The 22,862-nt window shown below is 45.5% G+C and overlaps 1 protein-coding gene across 6 annotated transcripts in view; it reads left to right on the top strand.

Annotated features, from left to right (window-relative positions):
* The window catches only part of LOC137438361 (DENN domain-containing protein 1A-like), a 386,103-nt gene that overhangs the window by 597 nt on the left and 362,644 nt on the right, over positions 1 to 22,862 (top strand). For all 6 annotated transcript variants that reach the window (XR_013621219.1, XR_013621220.1, XR_013621218.1 and 3 more), the window contains exon 2: positions 10,990 to 11,054. Coding sequence is in view for 3 of the 6 variants with exons in the window: in XM_078767519.1 (XP_078623645.1) it covers positions 10,990 to 11,054 (65 nt within the window). In the remaining 3 variants the exon portion in view is untranslated. The remainder of the gene's footprint in view (positions 1 to 10,989; positions 11,055 to 22,862) is intronic.

The following is a 22,862-nucleotide window of genomic DNA, read 5'->3' as shown; positions in this document are numbered from 1 at the left end:
GGTTGTGGTTAACTTTGCTTTTCATAAAGGTTTGAAAGCGCGGACAAGGTGTGCGGCGGGGACGCTCAGGAAACCTGTTACTCTTTGCATCCCGTTGTGCCTGTGGTTATAATCTGTCTGAGTGAACACTGGACAGACAACCTGGTGTAGTGTACAGATAACCTGGTGTAGTGGACAGGCAACCTGGTGTAGTGGACAGGCAACCTGGTGTAGTGGACAGGCAACCTGGTGTAGTGGGCAGGCAACCTGGTATAGGGGACAGGCAACCTGGTGTCGTGGACAGGCAACCTGGTGTCGTGGACAGGCAACCTGGTGTCGTGGACAGGCAACCTGGTGTCGTGGACAGGCAACCTGGTGTCGTGGACAGGCAACCTGGTGTCGTGGACAGAACCTGGTGTCGTGGACAGACAACCTGGTGTCGTGGACAGAACCTGGTGTCGTGGACAGACAACCTGGTGTCGTGGACAGACAACCTGGTGTCGTGGACAGACAACCTGGTGTCGTGGACAGACAACCTGGTGTCGTGGACAGACAACCTGGTGTCGTGGACAGACAACCTGGTGTCGTGGACAGACAACCTGGTGTCGTGGACAGACAACCTGGTGTCGTGGACAGACAACCTGGTGTCGTGGACAGACAACCTGGTGTCGTGGACAGACAACCTGGTGTCGTGGACAGGCAACCTGGTGTCGTGGACAGACAACCTGGTGTCGTGGACAGGCAACCTGGTGTCGTGGACAGGCAACCTGGTGTCGTGGACAGGCAACCTGGTGTCGTGGACAGGCAACCTGGTGTCGTGGACAGGCAACCTGGTGTCGTGGACAGGCAACCTGGTGTCGTGGACAGGCAACCTGGTGTCGTGGACAGGCAACCTGGTGTCGTGGACAGGCAACCTGGTGTCGTGGACAGGCAACCTGGTGTCGTGGACAGGCAACCTGGTGTCGTGGACAGGCAACCTGGTGTAGTGTACAGGCAACCTGGTGTAGTGTACAGGCAACCTGGTGTAGTGGACAGGCAACCTGGTGTAGTGGACAGGCAACCTGGTGTAGTGGACAGGCAACCTGGTGTAGTGGACAGGCAACCTGGTATAGTGGACAGGCAACCTGGTATAGTGGACAGGCAACCTGGTATAGTGGACAGGCAACCTGGTATAGTGGACAGGCAACCTGGTATAGTGGACAGGCAACCTGGTATAGTGGACAGGCAACCTGGTATAGTGGACAGGCAACCTGGTATAGTGGACAGGCAACCTGGTATAGTGGACAGGCAACCTGGTATAGTGGACAGGCAACCTGGTATAGTGGACAGGCAACCTGGTATAGGGGACAGGCAACCTGGTGTAGGGGATAGGCAACCTGGTGTAGTGGACAGGCAACCTGGTGTAGTGGACAGGCAACCTGGTGTAGTGGACAGGCAACCTGGTGTAGTGGACAGGCAACCAGGTGTCGTGGACAGCCAACCAGGTGTCGTGGACAGCCAACCAGGTGTCCTGGACAGCCAACCAGGTGTCCTGGACAGCCAACCAGGTGTCCTGGACAGCCAACCAGGTGTCCTGGACAGCCAAACAGGTGTCATGGACAGCCAACCAGGTGTCATGGACAGCCAACCAGGTGTCATGGACACTTGGACAGCCAACCAGGTGTCATGGACAGCCAACCAGGTGTCATGGACACTTGGACAGCCAACCAGGTGTCATGGACAGCCAACCAGGTGTACAGGACAGACCACCAGGTGGACAAGGACACACAACCTGGTGTCATTGGGACTCTGCAAATATGTTTTTATTATTATTATCGCAAAACAGTTTTTCGGCTGTTTATACCTTCAACGGTTATTTTTAAGAACGCAGGTAATCAAGTCAGTGTTGACATTAAAAGTCCATTATTAACAAGCCAGGTAATGTTGTTTTTGTCACACATTTTATAACTTTTTAACCAAGACCTTATTGTCTCATTACATGCGTTATCGAAGGTGGGACATTGGTTGTTTTCACCCTGTCTGTCTCTTTGTTTGTCTGTCTGTTTGTCTGTCTGTTTGTCTGTCTGTTTGTCTGTCTCTCTGTCTGTCTCTCTGTTTGTCTGTCTGTTTGTCTATCTCTGTTTGTCTGTCTCTGTCTGTCTCTCTGTTTGTCTGTCTCTCTGTTTGTCTGTCTCTCTTTGTCTGTCTCTCTGTCTGTCTGTTTGTCGGTCTCTCTGTTTGTCGGTCTCTCTGTTTGTCGGTCTCTCTCTGTTTGTCGGTCTCTCTCTGTTTGTCGGTCTCTCTCTGTTTGTCGGTCTCTCTCTGTTTGTCGGTCTCTCTCTGTTTGTCGGTCTCTCTCTGTTTGTCGGTCTCTCTCTGTTTGTCGGTCTCTCTCTGTTTGTCGGTCTCTCTCTGTTTGTCGGTCTCTCTCTGTTTGTCGGCCTGTCTCTGTGTTTGTCGGCCTGTCTCTGTTTGTCGGCCTGTCTCTGTGTTTGTCGGCCTGTCTCTGTGTTTGTCGGCCTGTCTCTGTGTTTGTCGGCCTGTCTCTGTGTTTGTCGGCCTGTCTCTGTGTTTGTCGGCCTGTCTCTGTGTTTGTCGGCCTGTCTCTGTGTTTGTCGGCCTGTCTCTGTGTTTGTCGGCCTGTCTCTGTGTTTGTCGGCCTGTCTCTGTGTTTGTCGGCCTGTCTCTGTGTTTGTCGGCCTGTCTCTGTGTCTGTCGGCCTGTCTCTGTGTCTGTCGGCCTGTCTCTGTGTCTGTCGGCCTGTCTCTTTGTCTGTCGGCCTATCTCTGTGTCTGGCGGCCTGTCTGTGTGTCTGTCGGCCTGTCTCTGTGTCTGTCGGCCTGTCTCTGTCTGTCGGCCTGTCTCTGTCTGTCGGCCTGGTTCTGTGTCTGTCGGTCTGTCGGCCTGTCTCTGCGTCTGTCGGCCTGTCTCTGCGTCTGTCGGCCTGTCTCTGCGTCTGTCGGCCTGTCTCTGCGTCTGTCGGCCTGTCTCTGCGTCTGTCGGCCTGTCTCTGCGTCTGTCGGCCTGTCTCTGCGTCTGTCGGCCTGTCTCTGCGTCTGTCGGCCTGTCTCTGCGTCTGTCGGCCTGTCTCTGCGTCTGTCGGCCTGTCTCTGCGTCTGTCGGCCTGTCTCTGCGTCTGTCGGCCTGTCTCTGCGTCTGTCGGCCTGTCTCTGCGTCTGTCGGCCTGTCTCTGCGTCTGTCGGCCTGTCTCTGCTTCTGTCGGCCTGTCTCTGCGTCTGTCGGCCTGTCTCTGCGTCTGTCGGCCTGTCTCTGCGTCTGTCGGCCTGTCTCTGCGTCTGTCGGCCTGTCTCTGCGTCTGTCGGCCTGTCTCTGCGTCTGTCGGCCTGTCTCTGCGTCTGTCGGCCTGTCTCTGCGTCTGTCGGCCTGTCTCTGCGTCTGTCGGCCTGTCTCTGCGTCTGTCGGCCTGTCTCTGCGTCTGTCGGCCTGTCTCTGCGTCTGTCGGCCTGTCTCTGCGTCTGTCGGCCTGTCTCTGCGTCTGTCGGCCTGTCTCTGCGTCTGTCGGCCTGTCTCTGCGTCTGTCGGCCTGTCTCTGCGTCTGTCGGCCTGTCTCTGCGTCTGTCGGCCTGTCTCTGCGTCTGTCGGCCTGTCTCTGCGTCTGTCGGCCTGTCTCTGCGTCTGTCGGCCTGTCTCTGCGTCTGTCGGCCTGTCTCTGCGTCTGTCGGCCTGTCTCTGCGTCTGTCGGCCTGTCTCTGCGTCTGTCGGCCTGTCTCTGCGTCTGTCGGCCTGTCTGCGTCTGTCGGCCTGTCTGCGTCTGTCGGCCTGTCTCTGCGTCTGTCGGCCTGTCTCTGCGTCTGTCGGCCTGTCTCTGCGTTTGTCTGTCTATTTTTGTCTGCTTGTCTGTCTTTGTCAGGTCCGAAAATTTTTTGTCAGGTCCGAATCCACATTCGTCCCATTGGTGGGATACAAAGCGTAAACTGTTCAGCCTGGTGGAGGTTTGCTCTCTACCAAGTGCCGTTATAGTTTTTGCTTTTTAAAATGTTTGCATATTTGGCCACGTACTTACTGATCACCCCTCACATCGTAACTAGCTAGTACTGTACTTCAAACCAAAATATCCACACAGTACACCCAAGGCGACTATCAAACCACAAGAGTTACCTTTTGTGTACTGTACTTCAAACCTCAAGGGTTACCCGTACACTCTACTCTTCCACAACCGCCAATCATGCATATACTTCCACACTCTGCCGATCGCCTATCTTGCATACTTCCACACTGCCCTGACCCCCTATCATGCATATACTTCCACACTCCCCTGACTCCTTATCATGCATATACTTCCACACTTCGCCGACCCCCTATCATGCATGTACTTCCACACTGCCCTGACCCCCTTTCATGCATGTACTTCCACACTTCGCCGACCCCCTATCATACATGTACTTCCACACTCCCCTGACCCCTTATCATGCATTTACTTCCACACTCCGCTGACCCCCTATCATGCATATACTTCCACACTGCTCTGACCCCTTATCGTGCATTTACTTCCACACTCCGCTGACCCCCTATCATGCATGTACTTCCACACTGCCCTGACCCCCTTTCATGCATGTACTTCCACACTTCGCCGACCCCCTATCATACATGTACTTCCACACTCCCCTGACCCCTTATCATGCATTTACTTCCACACTCCGCTGACCCCCTATCATGCATATACTTCCACACTGCTCTGACCCCTTATCATGCATATACTTCCACACTGCTCTGACCCCCCTATCATGCATATACTTCCACACTGCTCTGACCCCCCTATCATGCATACATTTCCACACTCCCCTGATCCCCTATCATGCATATACTTCCACACTGCTCTGACCCCTTATCATGCATTTACTTCCACACTCCGCTGACCCCCTATCATGCATATACTTCCACACTGCTCTGACCCCTTATCATGCATATACTTCCACACTGCTCTGACCCCCCTATCATGCATACATTTCCACACTCCCCTGATCCCCTATCATGCATATACTTCCACACTGCTCTGACCCCTTATCATGCATTTACTTCCACACTCCGCTGACCCCCTATCATGCATATACTTCCACACTGCTCTGACCCCCCTATCATGCATACATTTCCACACTCCGCTGACCCCCTATCATGCATATACTTCCACACTGCTCTGACCCCCCCTATCATGCATACATTTCCACACTTCCCTGATCCCCTATCATACATGACTAGAATATGACACTCGGTAGAGAATCTTTGCCAGGCTGAATAGTTTACATTTTGTATCCCACTGATAGGCCAGATCTGGATCCCGACGTGAATCAAAATCTAATTGGCTTGTTCTTGTCACCAAACCAACTCATCCACCAAGTTTTGTCATAACTCATCCACAACTTTTTGAAATATCATGCTTTATATCATTTTTGGCCTTATCACTCAATGGTGAAGAATCACATTAAAAAAAAAAACAAGACCAAAAGTCTAACAGCGGCGTAGCTGTAGTAGTGTAGTACTCTACTCGTTCCAACATACAGCTATCCTTGTGTAAAAACACATGACGTGTTCGATCGCTTGGACGACATGTTCGACCGCTTGGACGACGTGTTCGGCCTGTACGGCATGTAAATTAAAACGTTGGTCGGTGGAGTAAGCAGTCGTACGCCGTCATGATATTGACGTAATGACGTAGCGTGACGGACGGACACAAAACTGCAGATTCTGTAATATATAGAAGATGATATACTTTAACCTCCAGTAACTTTGCAGTCACTGTGAAAGGATTAGTGTTAGATTAGATTTACTATAATATTAACGTTGCGTCATCATTATTCTGAAAATGATATTACTATCAATAAACCGAGGCTAATTCCTTAATTCCTCGGTTATTTGTACCGTACACCACTTATCATTGATTCATGAACCATACACCGCTTCAATCTAGAAACTTTGCAATAATGACAAAGGGATTGCAGTGTTACGATTATACTTACCATTTTATTAGTATTAACGCTTTTATTATTATTACGAAAACAATACTGTATTAAGCAACCTGGGCTAATTTGTCTGAAGCGGCCTCAAGGTGAGCCATGAAGGCATAAAGCTTAAGGCCTATTCATACGGTGTCATTGGAAGATCCGTAACGTTTATGCTTTTGATATTTGATGGTTATTTTAACAATCGGTTTGTTTGTGTTTCACACTGAACGAAAAACGTTAAGGTAGAGCATGGCGATTGTGATATATGACAGGTTCTACGATATTGTTACGTTTGTGGGGGTAGATGATGAAATACCCTCGTACAGATAGGATTGTGTAGTATTAGCATGGACCGCGCGCGTGCGAGTAGGAAGCCCATTTCAATGTATGTAAGTGGAAAAACTGTGAGCTTAAGGTTGTTTATGTGTTCTTCACACCTGGGGGGATAGGGGGTGAAGACATGCTAATTAGATGGAGTCTAAGGGTAGTTTTCCCAATATGTGCTTGCCTCCTGTGATTTCCCCTATGTTTTTACAACTAGTGAGGTACCTGTGCTAGGCACGGGTGGGAGGCCAGAAGCAAACAGACAATGCAGAAACTGCGAATGCTAAAGCATGAAACCAATAAATTCCACATTCCTGTAGCACCTTCAGTCGCACGTCAGACATGGACAGCAAGTTCGAGAAGGACTTCCATGATAAACGTACCCGTTCACAAACAAACGGGTACGTTTGTTCGATACCCAGTCAATGGCGAATCTGCATATGGCGATCCGTGAATTTCACGTTTAGAAAGTAGAAACCGTCACGGCATTTCGTCATTCACTTGAACTCGATATCTCGTTTTTTAGCCGCGTCGCAGACGCTGCTAATAGAGTGCTCTCTGCTGTTGTTGTTCTTCTTCTTCTTCTTGTTCTTGTTCTTGCAGAGAAGACAAAACCTCAAAGCTCCACCCATTCTGGGAACCATAGCTCCACCCATTTTGGGAGAGGCTTCATATAAACAAATATCCACCATTTTATTAACTCGCATAGCTTTGAGGCCTGTTTTGTAGGCCCGTGGTGTCTTCCTCTCTCACACAGTTTTATTTCAAATCAAATTCGATATGTCATTTCATTTTTCACAGTCGCTAACATAGTTTTAGACTCGGTTGAAAAAAAACGGGAAGAAAATCCGATGAAAGTTGCCCTTTATAGAACGAAATGAATTCTCAAAAGCCTGTAACTTCAAGTCCATTGAGATATATATATTTTTAAATCGCGGCATCGTCAGTCATACACCGCCCGAAATAACAGACGGGAAAATGCCGAGATATATATATTTTGTTTAAATCGCGGCATGCTCAGTCATACACCGCCCGAAATAACAGACGGGAAAATGCCGAGATATATTAAAAATTCGCCCATTTGATGACAATCGTCACGATGAAATATTTAATTTATACGTTACAATAATGTGGAGAGAGGAGCATAGCTTCGTTCACATGCCGCCACACACGGGAAATTGCCGAGATATATTTTTTTTCAATCGCGGCATGGTCAGTCATACACCGCCTGAAATAACAGACGGGAAAATGCCGAGATATATTAAAAATTCGTCGCCACACACGGGAAATTGCCGAGATATATTTTCACTTTGCACAAAAATAACATCAAGTAATCGAATCAATAGGAATGTCCTGTGCCTATAACATCGACGTTATAGGCACAGCTGCATCTAGGCATTGTGTAACATCGACGTGGCTTTTGTTTTAATTAAAACTTTTTGTACTTGTTTCATTCTAAACAGCATGACTCCAATCACAAATGAAATAACATTAATATAAAAAATAAACTTTTAACAACATTCGTGATATAAACAAATATTTAAATCCTGATGTGAAGTTCTGTACGGTTGGGTGAACACAATTACGAATTCAAAATCGTAATTGTATTCACTCAATTCCAATCATAAATTGATACTTTAACAAAACGATTAACACGATTAACGTTTAACGATTTAACATTACGATTGAATGACGGTTGTATTGGGATATCAAACCAGCTCATTGCCGTAATCTGTCCACTTCCGCATTCGCGGCAGGTTCATAATTCTTATCAAAATCTAAACAGTATTTGTAGAATTTCAATAAAAGCCACATCACTGTTTATATCGGTAAATATTATTCCATCGTTTTTGGAAAATAGGAAAAATTGGAAAATCGGAAAAAACAATATAGCCTATTTTACTCCAGGGGGTCCCAGGATTACCTACCCAAAATTTTGTTGCGATCACTTCAGCCGTTTTTGCGATACCTTGGGAACAGACAGACACAGACGGACATTTGATGAATTGTAGTAAGATTGTAAGAAGCCGGCCATAAAAACCCACATCTTTACAATTACAACAACAACAATAACGAGTGCTCCATTAAACCACAACTACCGGCATAGATGCTGACAGTACCCGGACATTATGATAGACAATAAACTCCGCCTCAAAGGAATCATAATCGGCAACAAGGCCCCACCCCCAGAGTGGGACGAGGGGCATGGAAACTATCATAACCGGCAGACATGCCCCGAGCTTCGTCATTGGTCGAGTATGACCATGGAGTGATTGTGTGGAACTCGGTGATTTGTCTGGGTGATGTCTGGGTGATGTCAGTGTGATGTCAGAGCGAAGTCAGAGCGAAGACTTTGAGAACGGAGGAAGAAGAATTGGTCTCTCTCTCTTGTTTTGGCTTTCGTGTGGGGCGGACGCTTTTGCCTCTGTCTGTCTCTCGGCTGCGGCTGTCTCGGCTGCAATCGTTGCGATCGTGAGGAGAACCTTCGGAGCTCGGGTGGACTTTTGCGATCGTGAGGAGGAGGTGTTTGTGGCGTTTTGTGGGTCCGTGTTGTGCTTCCCCGGACGGCAGAGGGACCTGAGTGAGGACTTCCTTCAAAAAGGACCTCACGTTCGTGGCGCCGAGGAACGGCCATGTTGTGCGCTTCCCGCCTGTGGGGCTTCAAGCTTTGACCACCAGCAAGCTCCTAAAAGTCTTGTTGAGCAAGCTGAGTGCCAGCTGATATAAAAAGAACATTGTTTTATTTTTATTTAATCTCCCCCCTTGTCTTTTTTTCATGTCTTAGTGGAGACGTCTCACCGTAGGATTTGATTTACCTCAAAATTATTTTTATCGTATTGCATTTACTTTCATTAAACCATTAAAACATACATACAGACTGTCATCCGACAGAATGTCTCACCGCATTCACATTGTCAGGAGATCTTGCAGTCAGCTTCCTGCCAGAACTGGGTGTTTCTGCCTTCTTGTTGAGGTTGTTTACTGATCCAGTGGCTTGGAATTTGTGTGCCCAACGATAAATTTGGTTTTTCTGGGGATAGTTGTTGAAGTTGAACTTCCTGCGAAATTTTGCTTGCACCGTTTTGAATGATTTCGTCTCCAAATAAGTAGTGACGCAAAATATTTTTTCCTCCTTTGTCCAAGGCATTTTGATTGATAAATAATTAGTTGTTATGGTCTCCTCTCTTCAAATCTGGAAAAAAAACAACAACAACAAGAACATTAATATTGGCAGAATTATTAGCAGTGACATGGGTTCCATGTATTTTGAGACACCCTGTACATCCCAAATCCACCTCTTTGAATCTCCGACTTCATTCCGGAAATTCCTAGCAATGTCCATTTGTTATATTCTGTGTACCACTCGCCCCCCCCCCCCCTCTCCAACAACCTCCAGCCCTCTCCCTTTAATAGATCTCCCGATGTCCCTGCTCTCTACTGTTGTGTTTGTGTGTTTCCCTCTCTCTGCCCCTCTTGTCTCACGCTCCCTTCACGAGGTGTGTCTGTTTGTCTTTGTCTGTGTGTCTGTTTGTATGTCTGTATGTTTTGTGTGTCTGTTTGTCTTTTTTGTGTTTAATGCGCTAGCTCTTACACGAGCCTCGACCTTGTATACAAAAAAAATAAAAATAAAAATTGTTGCATTTCATTTGTTGTATTGTTGATTTTCCTTGTCACGTTTCTGTGTTTGTGGGTTTGAGTAAAAGCACTGTGAGCTCCATGCAGGTAAGCACCCCGCTGCCCTTTTGTCCTGCGCGCGATAAAAAGTACCACAATTTTTCAGCTTGATCGCCTCGGATTAAAGACCGACCGGCTATCCATCCAAAGCTGGTCTTCATTGGTCGCGGACCTGACAATATGTTCGGCCTGAACGGCATAGGAATCAAAATGGCGGAGTGTGGAGTCAGCCGTTGTACGTCGTAATGACATCAGACGTAATCACATCATCCTGTCATGTGACCAGATCCTCAGCTCTGATTGGTATACGTTTGAGGGGACATATATGCATACATACATACCTGCATACATACATACATACATACATACATACATACATACATACGTGCATACATACATACATACAGACTGACGACAACTGTTTTAGATTGCTTTGCCCTATGGGCTACACCGTAAAAATTCTAGTATCCGCATTTGGATCTTCACCAAAATAAAATCGATTTGTCCTCGTCACGCACCCAACTAGTCCACCAAGTTTTGTCCGAATCCGTCCATAACTTTTTGAGATATCGTGCTGTATATCATTTTTGGCACCTTCTTTCAATGGTGATGGATCACTTTAAAAAATTTCGGATCCGGATCTTCACCAAAATGTACTCATTTAATTATTGTCACATACCTAACCTAACCACCACATTTTGCCCAAAACCATCCACAACCTTTTGCGATATCCTTGTCTCAGTCAAACAGATTGGGGTGAGAACCTAACTTCTGCCCACACTTGGTATTGTCGAATTAGTATAATTGATAACATCTTTTAAATATTGATGTAATTGCCTTAGGAATAATCATTACTGTTGAATAATTAATGATGCAAATTGTTATTAAGGACAGTTTTGCTGAGCTCAGGACAATTTTATGTTCACCAAAGGAAAGTTACAAAGAAACAGGCCAAGGACAAGTGTCTTTATTAGATCTTGGACTGACCTTTAATTTTCCGAGTTTGGGTTTTTGACATCTCATCAAGATGACCTTTTAATTCCTGTGGCTCCGATGTGCATCTTGCTCGCAGGGTGAATCCTGAGCACATGTTCGAGCTGTTTGTGGAAGTTTCACCTCCCAAGAACCCTTTAGCTGGTGAGTAAATTGCCAAATCAAACAAATGCAATCCAAAACCAGGCCGCTCATAACTCATTGATTGTTTATTCATAACTTATTCATTTAATGAAATTATTTTATTCATTTTTATTTATTTATTCAACAAAATCATGCCTCTCACATAATCCTTCCCCTTTTCCCCACCCTAACCCTCTCTCTCTTCAAATGTTCTTTCTATTATCCTGCATGTTCATAACCCCTAATTTGGAATTACTAACTTTTTTCCCTCAGTGATTGATTGCCTTGTAAATGTACATATGTCCAGTTACAGGTGACTATTTGGCAAATCCAGAATTGTACTTTATTAGACCCCTATCGTTTCACTGGAGGGAACTGTATGTCTGTCCATCCGTCTGCCCATCCGTCTGTCCCACCTGTGGTTTTGCAGACTTTCCACCCTTGCCCTTTTAACATACTCAACTGAAACTTGTACATGGCTTTATAATGATAAGTTACAGAACACCGCCGAGTTTCAGGGCATTTCCCCAATTTAATTTTTTTTTTTATGCCCTTTTTGAACTTGGAAAATATCACATATTATACATGGGTCAGTATTCAGCTGCCCTGACTCCACTCCATTGCTTTACATCCATTGGCTAGACAGGTGGCCTGACTCCACCCCAATGAAGCGGCACAGATCGGCAGGGCCACAGGCCTTAGGCCTGGGTGTTAGTCCATGTCCCAGTGCCATTAGAATGATCCCAGTTATATTTTGTGTGCGTGCGTGCGTGCGTGTGCGCGCGCGCACGTTCATCCGCCCGTGTCCTCCCTCACCGCTTCCGCTGCTTCCTCTCACCCCACCCCTTCTCTTGCCTCCTCACACTCCTTTCCCTCCCTCTCTCCGACCCCACCCCACACCCCTCCCTCCAGACTCTCACCCCCTCCCTCTGGACTCCCACTTCAACCTTTCTCGTCCTTGCTCCCACCTTCTCCCTTCCCAGTCCCTCTCTCTTCCTTCCACCCCACCCCACACTTTCCCCTCTCCTCCCACCTCCTCTCATCCCACTCCCTCCTTCCGGACTCCTTCCTGCCCCACCTCTTGCCCTCCCTCATCCCACCCATTCCCCTCCCTCTGGACTCCCACTCGACCCCTTCTCCTCCACCCTCTCCTCCAACACCATCCCCTCCCTTCCTCCCTCCCCTCCCATCATTTCCCCATGACAGGTGGTGGCTCGTGTGTTTGTAAGTTATGAATTGTGAAAAATGCCTGTTTTAACGCTCATATTAAGGTGTATAGTGCTTAAAAAATGTGATCCTCCAATGTTTCATCTTGATGGGAGCACAGAGAAGGCAGCCAGTACCAAGCAGCTTGAAAAGCTCTTGCCAAGTGGAATAAGCACTCAAGCAAGCACTTAAAAAAAAAAAAAAAAAAAATATAGATAATACCTATATATACAGACTTGGCATTTAATATGGAATATATTTTTTTCTTGACTTGGATTTACTTTCTTAACTCAGTATATCAATCTGGTGAGTTTCTTTTACACTTTGGTGATTTATTTGTTAAAAGAACCACGTCACCGATTGTCTGTCGCAGCAAGAAGTCAACAGGATTATATCACAGGTGGCGTGGCAAAATGTATGGACTGGGTTAGATGACACGACACCAGGGGTACAGTTCTCAAGACCTCCGGAGGAGGTTATAATATTTGTACAGTTCTCAATCTAACAGCAATCCTACAGCGACAACCTACAGCATTTGATGATTGGCTTCAGTCGGGTATACAAGGGTTGTTGCGTTCTGTATTAGTGGAAAACAACTGCTGCAAGTCTCCAAAAGTTATTGCCGCTTCCTCTGGAGATGGTCCGTCAACTCGACAATGCTGTTTGTCATGGAGTGGTGGCTTTACGAAATTACGGCATGAAACAGCGTGCTATTGCTCGGCAGTATGGCATCACTCAAGGTCAGGTGTCAAAGATCCTGAAACGAAATGCTCAGAGGGGTGTCCCTACTCCAATACCGAGGCCAGGACGTCCCCGCAGAACCACAAGGAGGGATGATCGCCAGCTGCACCGGTTAATCCGCAATGGCCGTACCAAGTCAGCTAATCGGCTAAGGGCTGAGTGGCAGCAACTGACAAATGTGCCTGTATCCAGAAGGCTAGTCAACCAACGACTGGTTCAAGCAGGCTATCGTGCCAGGCCTCCCCTGAGAAAGCCACGCCTGACCAGACAAAACCGCCAGCGCCAATTGCAGTGGGCCAGAGAGCACCGTCAATGGCAGCCAGGACACTGGAATCACGTGATCTTCAGCGATGTGTCTAGATTTCTGGTCTATCGTCAAGATGGCCGCGTCCGAGTGCGCAGACAAGTGCATGAAGCCTACAACAAAGATTGTATAGTGCCAAGAGTCCAAGCTGGAGGTGGTGGGGTGACCGTTTGGGCTGCTTTTCATGCAGGGGGCAAAACTGACCTGGTTGTTCTGAATGGAAACCTGAACCAGTTCAAGTACAGGGCCATTCTGGAAGAAATATTGCTTCCATTTGCTCGTGCAGCCTTTCGAGGAAACTTTGTCTTCCAAGATGACAATGCACGGCCTCATCGTGCTCGCATGATCCAACACTTTCTTGCTGACCGTGGTGTCAAGCATATTGAGTGGCCTGCCATGTCCCCGGATATGAATCCGATAGAGAACTTGTGGGCAGAATTAACGCGTCAAATCTACCACTTGGACCAGCAGCCAACCTCTGTGCGTGAATTGCAGGAGGCTATAGTCACTGCATGGCAAGCGATTCCTGTCCAAACCTTGGCAAATCTCGTGAAAACAGCATGACAACGTGTATGTGCTCTCCTGAATGCTCGTGGGGGTTACACGAAGTACTGAACTGTAATTTTACTGTCCGTAATCCCAGTCGTAATTTAACTTTTGTTTTTGTTAAAAATTTTTTTGCCTAATGTGCAAAATAAAGAGATACTTCTAGAAAACGTACAGAAGTTTAACACAGTACTGTCCATGAATTGAGTTCGATATCAGTTTACATCACTTTCAAGGATCAATTTATTTGTTTCGAAATGTCAAATGTGGTTTTTGTTTCTTTTGAAGGTCACATTAACAAAATCTAGAATAATTTCAACATAATTCCAATGAACTTTTGGTTCTAAGACATCTTGAAAAGTAAGTTCACCCCCACAAAAAAAATATTCCATATTAAATGCCAAGTCTGTATATATATTGTTACGGAATCGGACGACGGCACCCCCCTTACCGCGGGGGGTTTAATCCCCTCGTCTTGTGAAGCTGGCCGTCTCCGTTCCTGGACCCACCCCGCTCCTTTGTGGTATAGGATTGGCCAAGGTGATTGGTCAAGGGATTCCCGGACACCTCCGCCAATCCCTCCACAAAGCAGGTGGGTGGCCCCGCTCGAATCCCAGACAAGATGGTATTTTGCCGAGCGGTTTAGAAATCCGAAATCCGAGCCGTTATCAATGGACTAAACCCGATTATAAACGTTGGCCGAAATCGCGCCACAGGAAATCAATTTGGAAATCTCTAAAGCGATCGGATGAGAAAGAAACCATAGTAAAGGGAGAACAGGTATTTATTAATTATTTACACAAACCAAAATCAAAGAGAAGAAAAGAAATGTAATTTACAGGGAAAGAAGACACAGTGCAATTCTTAAAAACAAGCCTAACTTATACCCACATGACAGAACAAACAGACTCACATGAATAGGGAATGGCAGGCAGGAATGGCTGGAAGGATGAGAAGGGTCAGGTGGGACAGCAGAACGGCCGGGCCGGGAGCGAGCAGCCGCTGACTCTCCACCCTCGGGTCCACACCGCCGGGATGCTCGCAGCAGCGCGGCGGAGCTTGACGTGCCAAGGCTGGTTGGAAACAGCGTCTCCCTTACTCGTACTCCCGCAGGTTGCGCGTCTCTCTTCACAGACTCAAGCGCCTTCCTTTTAGAAACTGCCTTCGTGCTCCCTCGCTCATCTGGCTCCCTCAATCATCTCTCGGTGGGGGCTTCCCGTAACGGGTTATATAGCCACGCCCTGGAACCTTCACGAACCTGCTTGATCTTTCTGGTCACGCCCTACCAAGCCATGCCCACCGATTCTTGGTTGGTCGGCAAGGGCTTTTTCTGGCTCCACCTTCTGATGACGATGGGCGGGCAACGCCCTTCTTCTCCGAGCTGACCGCGTGGGCAATGGAGGCGAATGCGGTTGGAAATGTAGGCTTTGGGGCAATCGAAAGGGGGATCTATCTTGTTTGATTTGGTGCAACGTAAGATCGACTATTGGACACACAGCCTTATCTAGAACACAGAATAAGGATATAACTATAGAGAGGTTCTATGATTGGCTACGTGCTTGTACATGGACTAGCTAAAACCACCTTTAGAGGCCATTTTTCCCCACAAAGCGGGGGTTGGCCTTTTTCGGGAACCATGGTTGTTGTTGTTTTTTTGGTCCCCTTTTTGAAGCAATGTTTTACGGCCGGATGCCCTTCCTGACGCCAACCCTTTTTGCCGCCTTTAACGACAAACAGGGAATTACCAGTGAACTGGTCCTCAATTAGCCGACCTCGGAAGGATGAACAGGCTGAGTCAACCCCCCTGGCGTTAATTCAGCGATCGACCGGGATTCGATCCTAGGATCCTAAGCCGGCACCCTAGCCGCTAGCCCAACACCAGGGTTGTTGGGAATGGTGCACTTATTAACTAAGGTGCTAAGGCTAAGGTGCACTTATTTCACTAACACTAACTTTCACTATTTGCTTTGCTTTCACTATTTGCTTTCACTTGTGCTTTGCTTTTACTATTTTGGTGCATAGGTGCTTTCACTATTTCACTAACACAACTAGCTAAGGTGCACTTATTTCAATTAACAGCCAATTAAGGGGAAATGTACACAGCGGTTATTTATAAGGAATTTTAATACTAAATTTGATAAAGTGAAGGTTCTAAAAACTGCAAATATATATATATATATATATATATATATATATATATATATATATATATATATATATATATATATATATTATATCTATATCTATATATATCTATATATATATCTATATATATATATATATCGATATATATTGTTGCGGTTTTGTGTTTTTACAAATAAAGGTTAATTTCCCCTCATAGTTAGTCACACTACGACATGTAGCCTCGTTTAAGCTCAGTTATTTCTTAGTAAGTGGAAGCGTAGACCTTTCCTATGTGTAGTTTTGCGTTGGGTAGAATAATGAGAGTTAGGTGGGTCTGTGGCGAATCTGCATGTGGCGATCTGCAAAGTTCATGTTCAGAAAGTAGAAACCATCACGGCATGTCGTTATTCACTTGAACTCGATATCTTTTTTTCATTCCAAACAACATATCTCCAATCACAAATTAATCACAAAATAAACTTTTAACAACATTGTTAATGTTTCCTTCATTGTAAAAACTACCAAGTCAATAGTTAAAAGGATTTTGAGCCGATAGGTGTTACGGCCTCGGCAAGATCGATGGAGACAGCGATCTGTTGGCTTATACACCACCCAAATAGCTATGTGGAATTCTCTCATGTAGAGATTAAACCCACGTCGTTTGAACTTTGGCCAAGGTCATTATTTACTTTTAATGATGTTTACATACGAATCAAAAAGAAGATGATTAGTTTTGGGTCGCCTTTTCCACTTATCTCGTGGGATTGTGAGTTGGAGAGATGGCCGTGATGGCGGGGAGGGGGTTGGCATTCTCTCAAGCAGGGATTCAACCCATGTTCTTATAAAACGTCTTTGTCCGAGGTCATAGAGTCCGATCAGAGCAGCCGATTGGTGCAACTGTGCAGCGATCGGTGCAACCGTTTGTGCGGCACCTGGGAAAATAACGTTATGCAGGAGTCCAAACCTGAAAATGCTGGAGGCCAAAGCTGAAATTGGAAAAACAATATGGCCTATTTTACCGCAGGAGATCCCAGGATTATCCACCCAAAATATCGTTGCGATCGGTTCAGCCGTTTTTGCGGTACCGATGGACAGACGGGTGGACATTTGGTGAATTATAGCGAGATTGCTGCAGAACAGCTGTAAGTTGTAAACCCATTACTTGTTCCCTGAAGAAGGCATTTTTTAGCCGCGTCGCAGACGCTGGTCATAGAGTGCCCTCTGCTGCTGTTGTTGTTCTTCTTGTTCTTCTTCTTCTTGTTCTTGCAGAGAAGACAAAACCTCAAAGCTCCACCCATTCTGGGAACCATAGCTCCGCCCATTCTGGGAGAGGCTTCATAAAAACAAATATCCACCATTTTATTAACTCGCATAGCTTTGAGGCCTGTTTTGTAGGCCCGTGGTGTCTTCCTCTCTCACACAGTTTTATTTCAAATCAAATTCGATATATCATTTCATTTTTCACAGTCGCTAACATAGTTTTAGACTCGGTTGAAAAAAAACGGGAAGAAAAGCCGATGAAAGTTGCCCTTTATAGAACGAAATGAATTCTCAAAGGCCTGTAATTTCAAGTCCATTGAGATATATATTTTTGTAAATCGCGGCATGGTCAGTCATACACCGCCCGAAATAAGAGACGGGAAAATGCCGAGATATATATATATATTTTAAATCGCGGCATGGTCAGTCATACACCGCCTGAAATAACAGACGGGAAAATGCCGAGATATATTAAAAATTCATCGCCATACACGGGAAATTGCCGAGATATATTTTCACTTTGCACAAAAATAACATCAAGTAATCGAATCAATAGGAATGTCCTGTGCCTATAACATCGACATTATAGGCACAGCTGCATCTAGGTATTGTGTAACATCGACGCGGCTTTTGTTTTAATTAAAACTTTTTGTACTTGTTTACAATATAACTGCAATTTACATTATTTTCCCGTTTTTGCTCACCTAAACTTTTTTTTTTTTTTTTTAACCTCTAGCAGTTTACTGCTTACCTTTGTACCATTTCAGGTTATTCACTGGACTTGAATTGCTTAAATTTCAATAAAAACTGGAAAAATTGAGGTGTTCAAAAACTTTTGACCGGAAGTGTATATGATGCACAAAAGCCATACACATGTACATGGGGTTATTTTTTTTATTTCTAGCACCAGACGCGGCATTATACACCGCCCAAATAAAGGGATGCGATTACTGATATTGAAGTGAAACTTGGTAAGTGACGTATTGCAAAGCAATTCTGCTTCTTGTTCATCAGCAGTTTCATGCGGTTTGTTTGGTGATGGTACCAAGGTCTTTGAATGTCTGGTCAGTCTGGACTTAATTTGTCAACAGCTTGTCTATGCTGTGGGTGTTTCCTGTATGTCCTATATGCATGTATCTCACCACTTCTGCAAAAATTAATTCCTCATTTGGATGTGTTGTAAAGTTGTGGAAGAAAACATTATTTGCTCATGTGCACCATGGAGTAATCCATTCAAACCACAACAGGGGGCACACTTTTTTGTTGTTGTTGTTGTTGTTTTTGTTTTTCTGTTGTCTGCTGGGCCATCTAAACAGATTTTTTTTTTGTTGTTGTGGCCCGCCATCATTTTTGGTGGCCCAACCGTATATTATTTGCTGGTGAATGAAAGTTCAAAAAAAATCAGTATCCATGTATAAATTATTTCCCATGACACCTACAGATCAAATTTCAGCACTTTTCTTACCAGAAACGTCGCAACTCATAATCACAGAACATTCCTGTCAGCGATTCAATCATCCACCTACTAACTTACAGAAAAATAATACGAGGACAATTTTAATGTTTGCTAAAGAACCATTTCTTCACATATTAACACATTTGTTGCGTTTTCCAAAACAATTGTTCGCTCTTCACAACTTTCAGCTATTGACAAGATTTATTGTAGTCATGAAATCTCAAATAGTACTAAATCGAGTGACACTGTAAAACCTGAGTATTTTTCTGCTTATTTATTTTTCGGATCTGATACATTTTTTAAACAATGAGAAAAAGACATAAAATGTCATAGCCCCAGTTTTAGTAATTTTGCTGTACTGAGTTAAAGGCCACCCACCAGTCGGCCATCTTTGTTTAGATTGCAAAACAAAATCTACATATGTATACTCTCACGTGTTTTATTTGTGCCATGTTTGACCATGTGCCATGTTTTGACGTGAGGTTTGTGACATGGAATGTAGGGACAATGACAGGGAGATCAGGAGAAGTGGTGGAAGTATTGGTCAGAAGAAGAGTGGCCATATATGTTGTGTGCAGGAGACGAGATGGAAGGGAAGTGGTGTGAGAACAGTGAAGGGTAGGCAGGGACAGAAATACAACTTTGTGTGGCAAGGGTGCCCAGAAGGCATGAATGGTGTTGGTGTCCTGTTTTCTGAGGAGTTTGTAGACAGTGTGGTGAGTGTGACTATAGTGAGTGATAGGTTGATGATGGTGAAAATGATGATTGGAAAGCTCTTGGTGAACGTCATCTTGGGATATGCTCCGTAGGTTGGTCGGAGCGATGAAGAGAACGACAAGTTCTGGTGTGCAATAGAGAAACTGATGGAAAACGTGAAAGATAAGGAAGTTGTTGTGGTAGGAGGAGACCTAAATGGACATGTGGGAAGGAGTATGGACGGTTTTGAGGGAGTTCATGGGGGTTACGGATATGGTGTGAGAAATGGAGAAGGTGAAAGGATTTTGGAGTTTGCTGATGGAGTTGATTTGTTGATTTGTCATACTCAGTTCCAGAAAGAGGATAATAAGCTTGTTACATACACGTCAGGTGGGTCGACGACAACCGTTGACTACCTGTTGGTGCGTAGGGGAGATAGGGGGCACCTCCGGGAAACAAAGGTGATCCCTGGGAGGAGGCTGTTTTACAGCACCACTTGGTTGTCTGCGACATAAGGGTGAAAGGTGCGAGGAGAGCTCGGCGGGTGAAGTACCAACCGAGAATGAAGGTGTGGAGGTTGAAAGAGGTGACAGTGAGGGAGGCATTAAAAGAGAGGCTGAGTATGGCAGAGGATGATGTGCTTGAGCTTGAAAGTGGTTGGATGTCAATGAAAGATAGTCTGTTGGGAGCCGTTGGTGAGGTATGTGGATGGACAAAAGGACCACCGAGGCACTCGGAAACATGGTGGTGAGATGATGAAGTTGGAAAGAAGATTGATGAGAAGAGGAAGAAGTTCAAGGAGTGGCAGAAGGCGAAGGGTATGGGGGTAGAAAAGGCAGAGCATGAAAGTTATAAGGCAGCCAAGAAGGCTGCAAAGAAAGAGGTAGCAAAGGCGCAGGAGGCATGTAGGAAAATGTTTGGAGAACGCTTGGATTTGGAAGAGCGTCAGAGAGCGGTATTCAGGATTGCAAAGCAGATAGCGAAAGAGAGGTGTGATGTGATGGGGGTGAGTTGCTTGAAGGATGAAGAGGGACAAATCGTTGTGGACCCAGATGGAATTGAAAGAAGATGGAAGAGATATATGGAAATACTGTTGAATGCAGAGAATGTATGGGATGGCAACATGGAGAGTAACCCAGTTTTAGGACCGGCAGAGAAGATAACCGAGAAGGAAGTTGAGGAGGCGATAAAAGCAATGAAGAGTAGAAAAGCGATGAGGGCCGACGGGAGTTGTGGGAGATATGTTGAAGGCAGCGGGAAATTGTGGTGTGAAGAGAATGACAGAGATCTGCAATCTGTTTGTGAAAGAAGGCCGCATTCTAGTGGATTGGGAACTGAGTACCCTCGTCCCTCTATACAAGGGGAAAGGTGACCCTCTGGACTGTGGGTCGTATCGAGCGATAAAGTTATTGGAGCATGGAATGAAGGTATTGGAAAGGGTGTTGGAGAGGAGCATAAGGAAGAAAGTGAAGATTGACGAAATGCAGTTTGGATTTATGCCAGGAAGAGGAACGACAGATGCGCTTTTTATTGTGAGGCAGTTGCAGTGTTGTGATTTATGGGAGCGAGACATGGGTAATGAACGTAGAGCAGCAACAAAGGCTGGAAAGGGTGGAAATGCGAATGGTTTGGTGGATGTGTGGAGTATCGTTGAGAGAGAGGAAGACAAATGATGAATTGTGAAAGATGATGGGAATGGAGCCTTTGATGGATGCTGTGAAGAGAAACAGTTTGAGATGGTTTGGTCATGTGTTGAGGAAGGATGAAAGTGACTGGTTGAGAAGAGTGATGGAAATGAATGTCGAAGGAAGTAGAGGACGGGGAAGACCGAGAAAGACTTGGCTAAAGATGGTTGAAGAAGAAATGCAGGCAAGGGGGTTAACAAGGGGAGATGCAGAAAATAGGGCAAAATGGAGAAGATTGTCATGGGGACCGCAAGGCTAACCCCCGCTCTTGCAGGGAAAATGGCCTTAAAATGCCTGTTGTTGTATGTTTGACCAAAATCGGTCTATGCATGTCCGGGAAATGGTTGAGGACACTTTTAAGTAACAAAATGGCCGGCAGTCGGCCATCTTGGGTCTGATCTCGAAACAAAATGATGTACGTATGTAAATCGTACATAAACCATACATGCACATAAGTACATGAACCATACATGTAAACCATACATATGAACCATACACATCCCTAACCATACATACGTAAACACATGTGAACCATACATGTACATGAACCATACATGTAAATCATACATACGAACCATACACATACATAACCATACATACGTAAACACACGTGAACCATACATACAAACCATACACATACGTAACCAACCATACATTCGTAAACACACGTAAACACGTAACATACATACCTAAACACGTATACACATACGAACCATTCATACGTAAACCATACATGTACATAAGTACTGTCTTTTTGCCAAGTATGCACAAAATCGGTCCATACTTGTCCGAAATATGGTTGCAGACGGATGCAGCCGTGCATGGACGGATGAGACCCAATCCATAAGCCCCCATTTGAGTCTAATAATGCCACATAATGGAAAACTGAAGTGCACGTCTTCTCTCACATGGAGTCTCAGCACCACGTGATCATTAGAGCAGCACCACATGATCATTTGAGCAGCACCATTTGATCAAATGGGTCATTCCTTTCTCTCTTAAAATTAGACAGTCAATCAGAAGTCGCGCACTGTACACTGCTCTCTGGCACTATATCGCTGTAGATTTGGGCATTGCACAATCGCCTGCCTGCGCTGCATGCATGCTTTAGATCGTTCCAGCATGTGGCTAACAATTTGATGCGTGCATATTGCAAGCTCGTGGCCTTGCTTCTCCATCCTTCTACATCCAGAGGTGGCGTTCGTGGCATGCAAACCAAGCACGGTCCAGCGCATGTGCTGGTGTGTGTTCCATTACCAATCAGCTTGTAGAGCACTCTCCAAGTGGCTTAAGCACTCAAGCAAGCAGTCCAACGGAACTGTTGAGAAGGAACGGCTGGCTCGGCAAGCGATAGCAAGCTGATTGGTGATGGGACACCCCTGGATCAGCTTTTTGCATGAGTTTGTGTTTACTGCTTGCAGTGTCGGGTGAGGTTATGGGTTACTGTTATTGTAATCGCATAAAATAATTTGAAATATATATATGAGAGAGGGGGAGGTGGGGATGGAGGGGAGTATCACGTTATTCTTTTTATTGCTGCCTATTATTGTGTGGTTATTATTGTTCTTATTATTATTTACTAGGGCATTGCCCGTACTATATCTATATCTAAAATTATATCCCCCCCCTCTATTTACATGAAATGGTTTGGTCCAAAGCGAACGGCTTCCGGAGTTTGGTAAAGAAATCGCCATCGCGTGCACAAACGCGCAGGAAAGCGAATGAATCGCAAATTCGTTTTTATTAGTTTTAAAACATAGTTTAACGCCAACATAGTTTGCAAACGTGAAATAAATGAATACGCTCTCAAA

Source organism: Myxine glutinosa, chromosome 13 (assembly GCF_964187855.1).
Source record: "Myxine glutinosa chromosome 13, kmMyxGlut1.1, whole genome shotgun sequence".
Classification (NCBI taxonomy): domain Eukaryota; kingdom Metazoa; phylum Chordata; class Myxini; order Myxiniformes; family Myxinidae; genus Myxine; species Myxine glutinosa.
The sequence above is the reverse complement of the archived record's forward strand: the minus strand, read 5'-3'. Positions and strand labels throughout refer to the sequence as shown.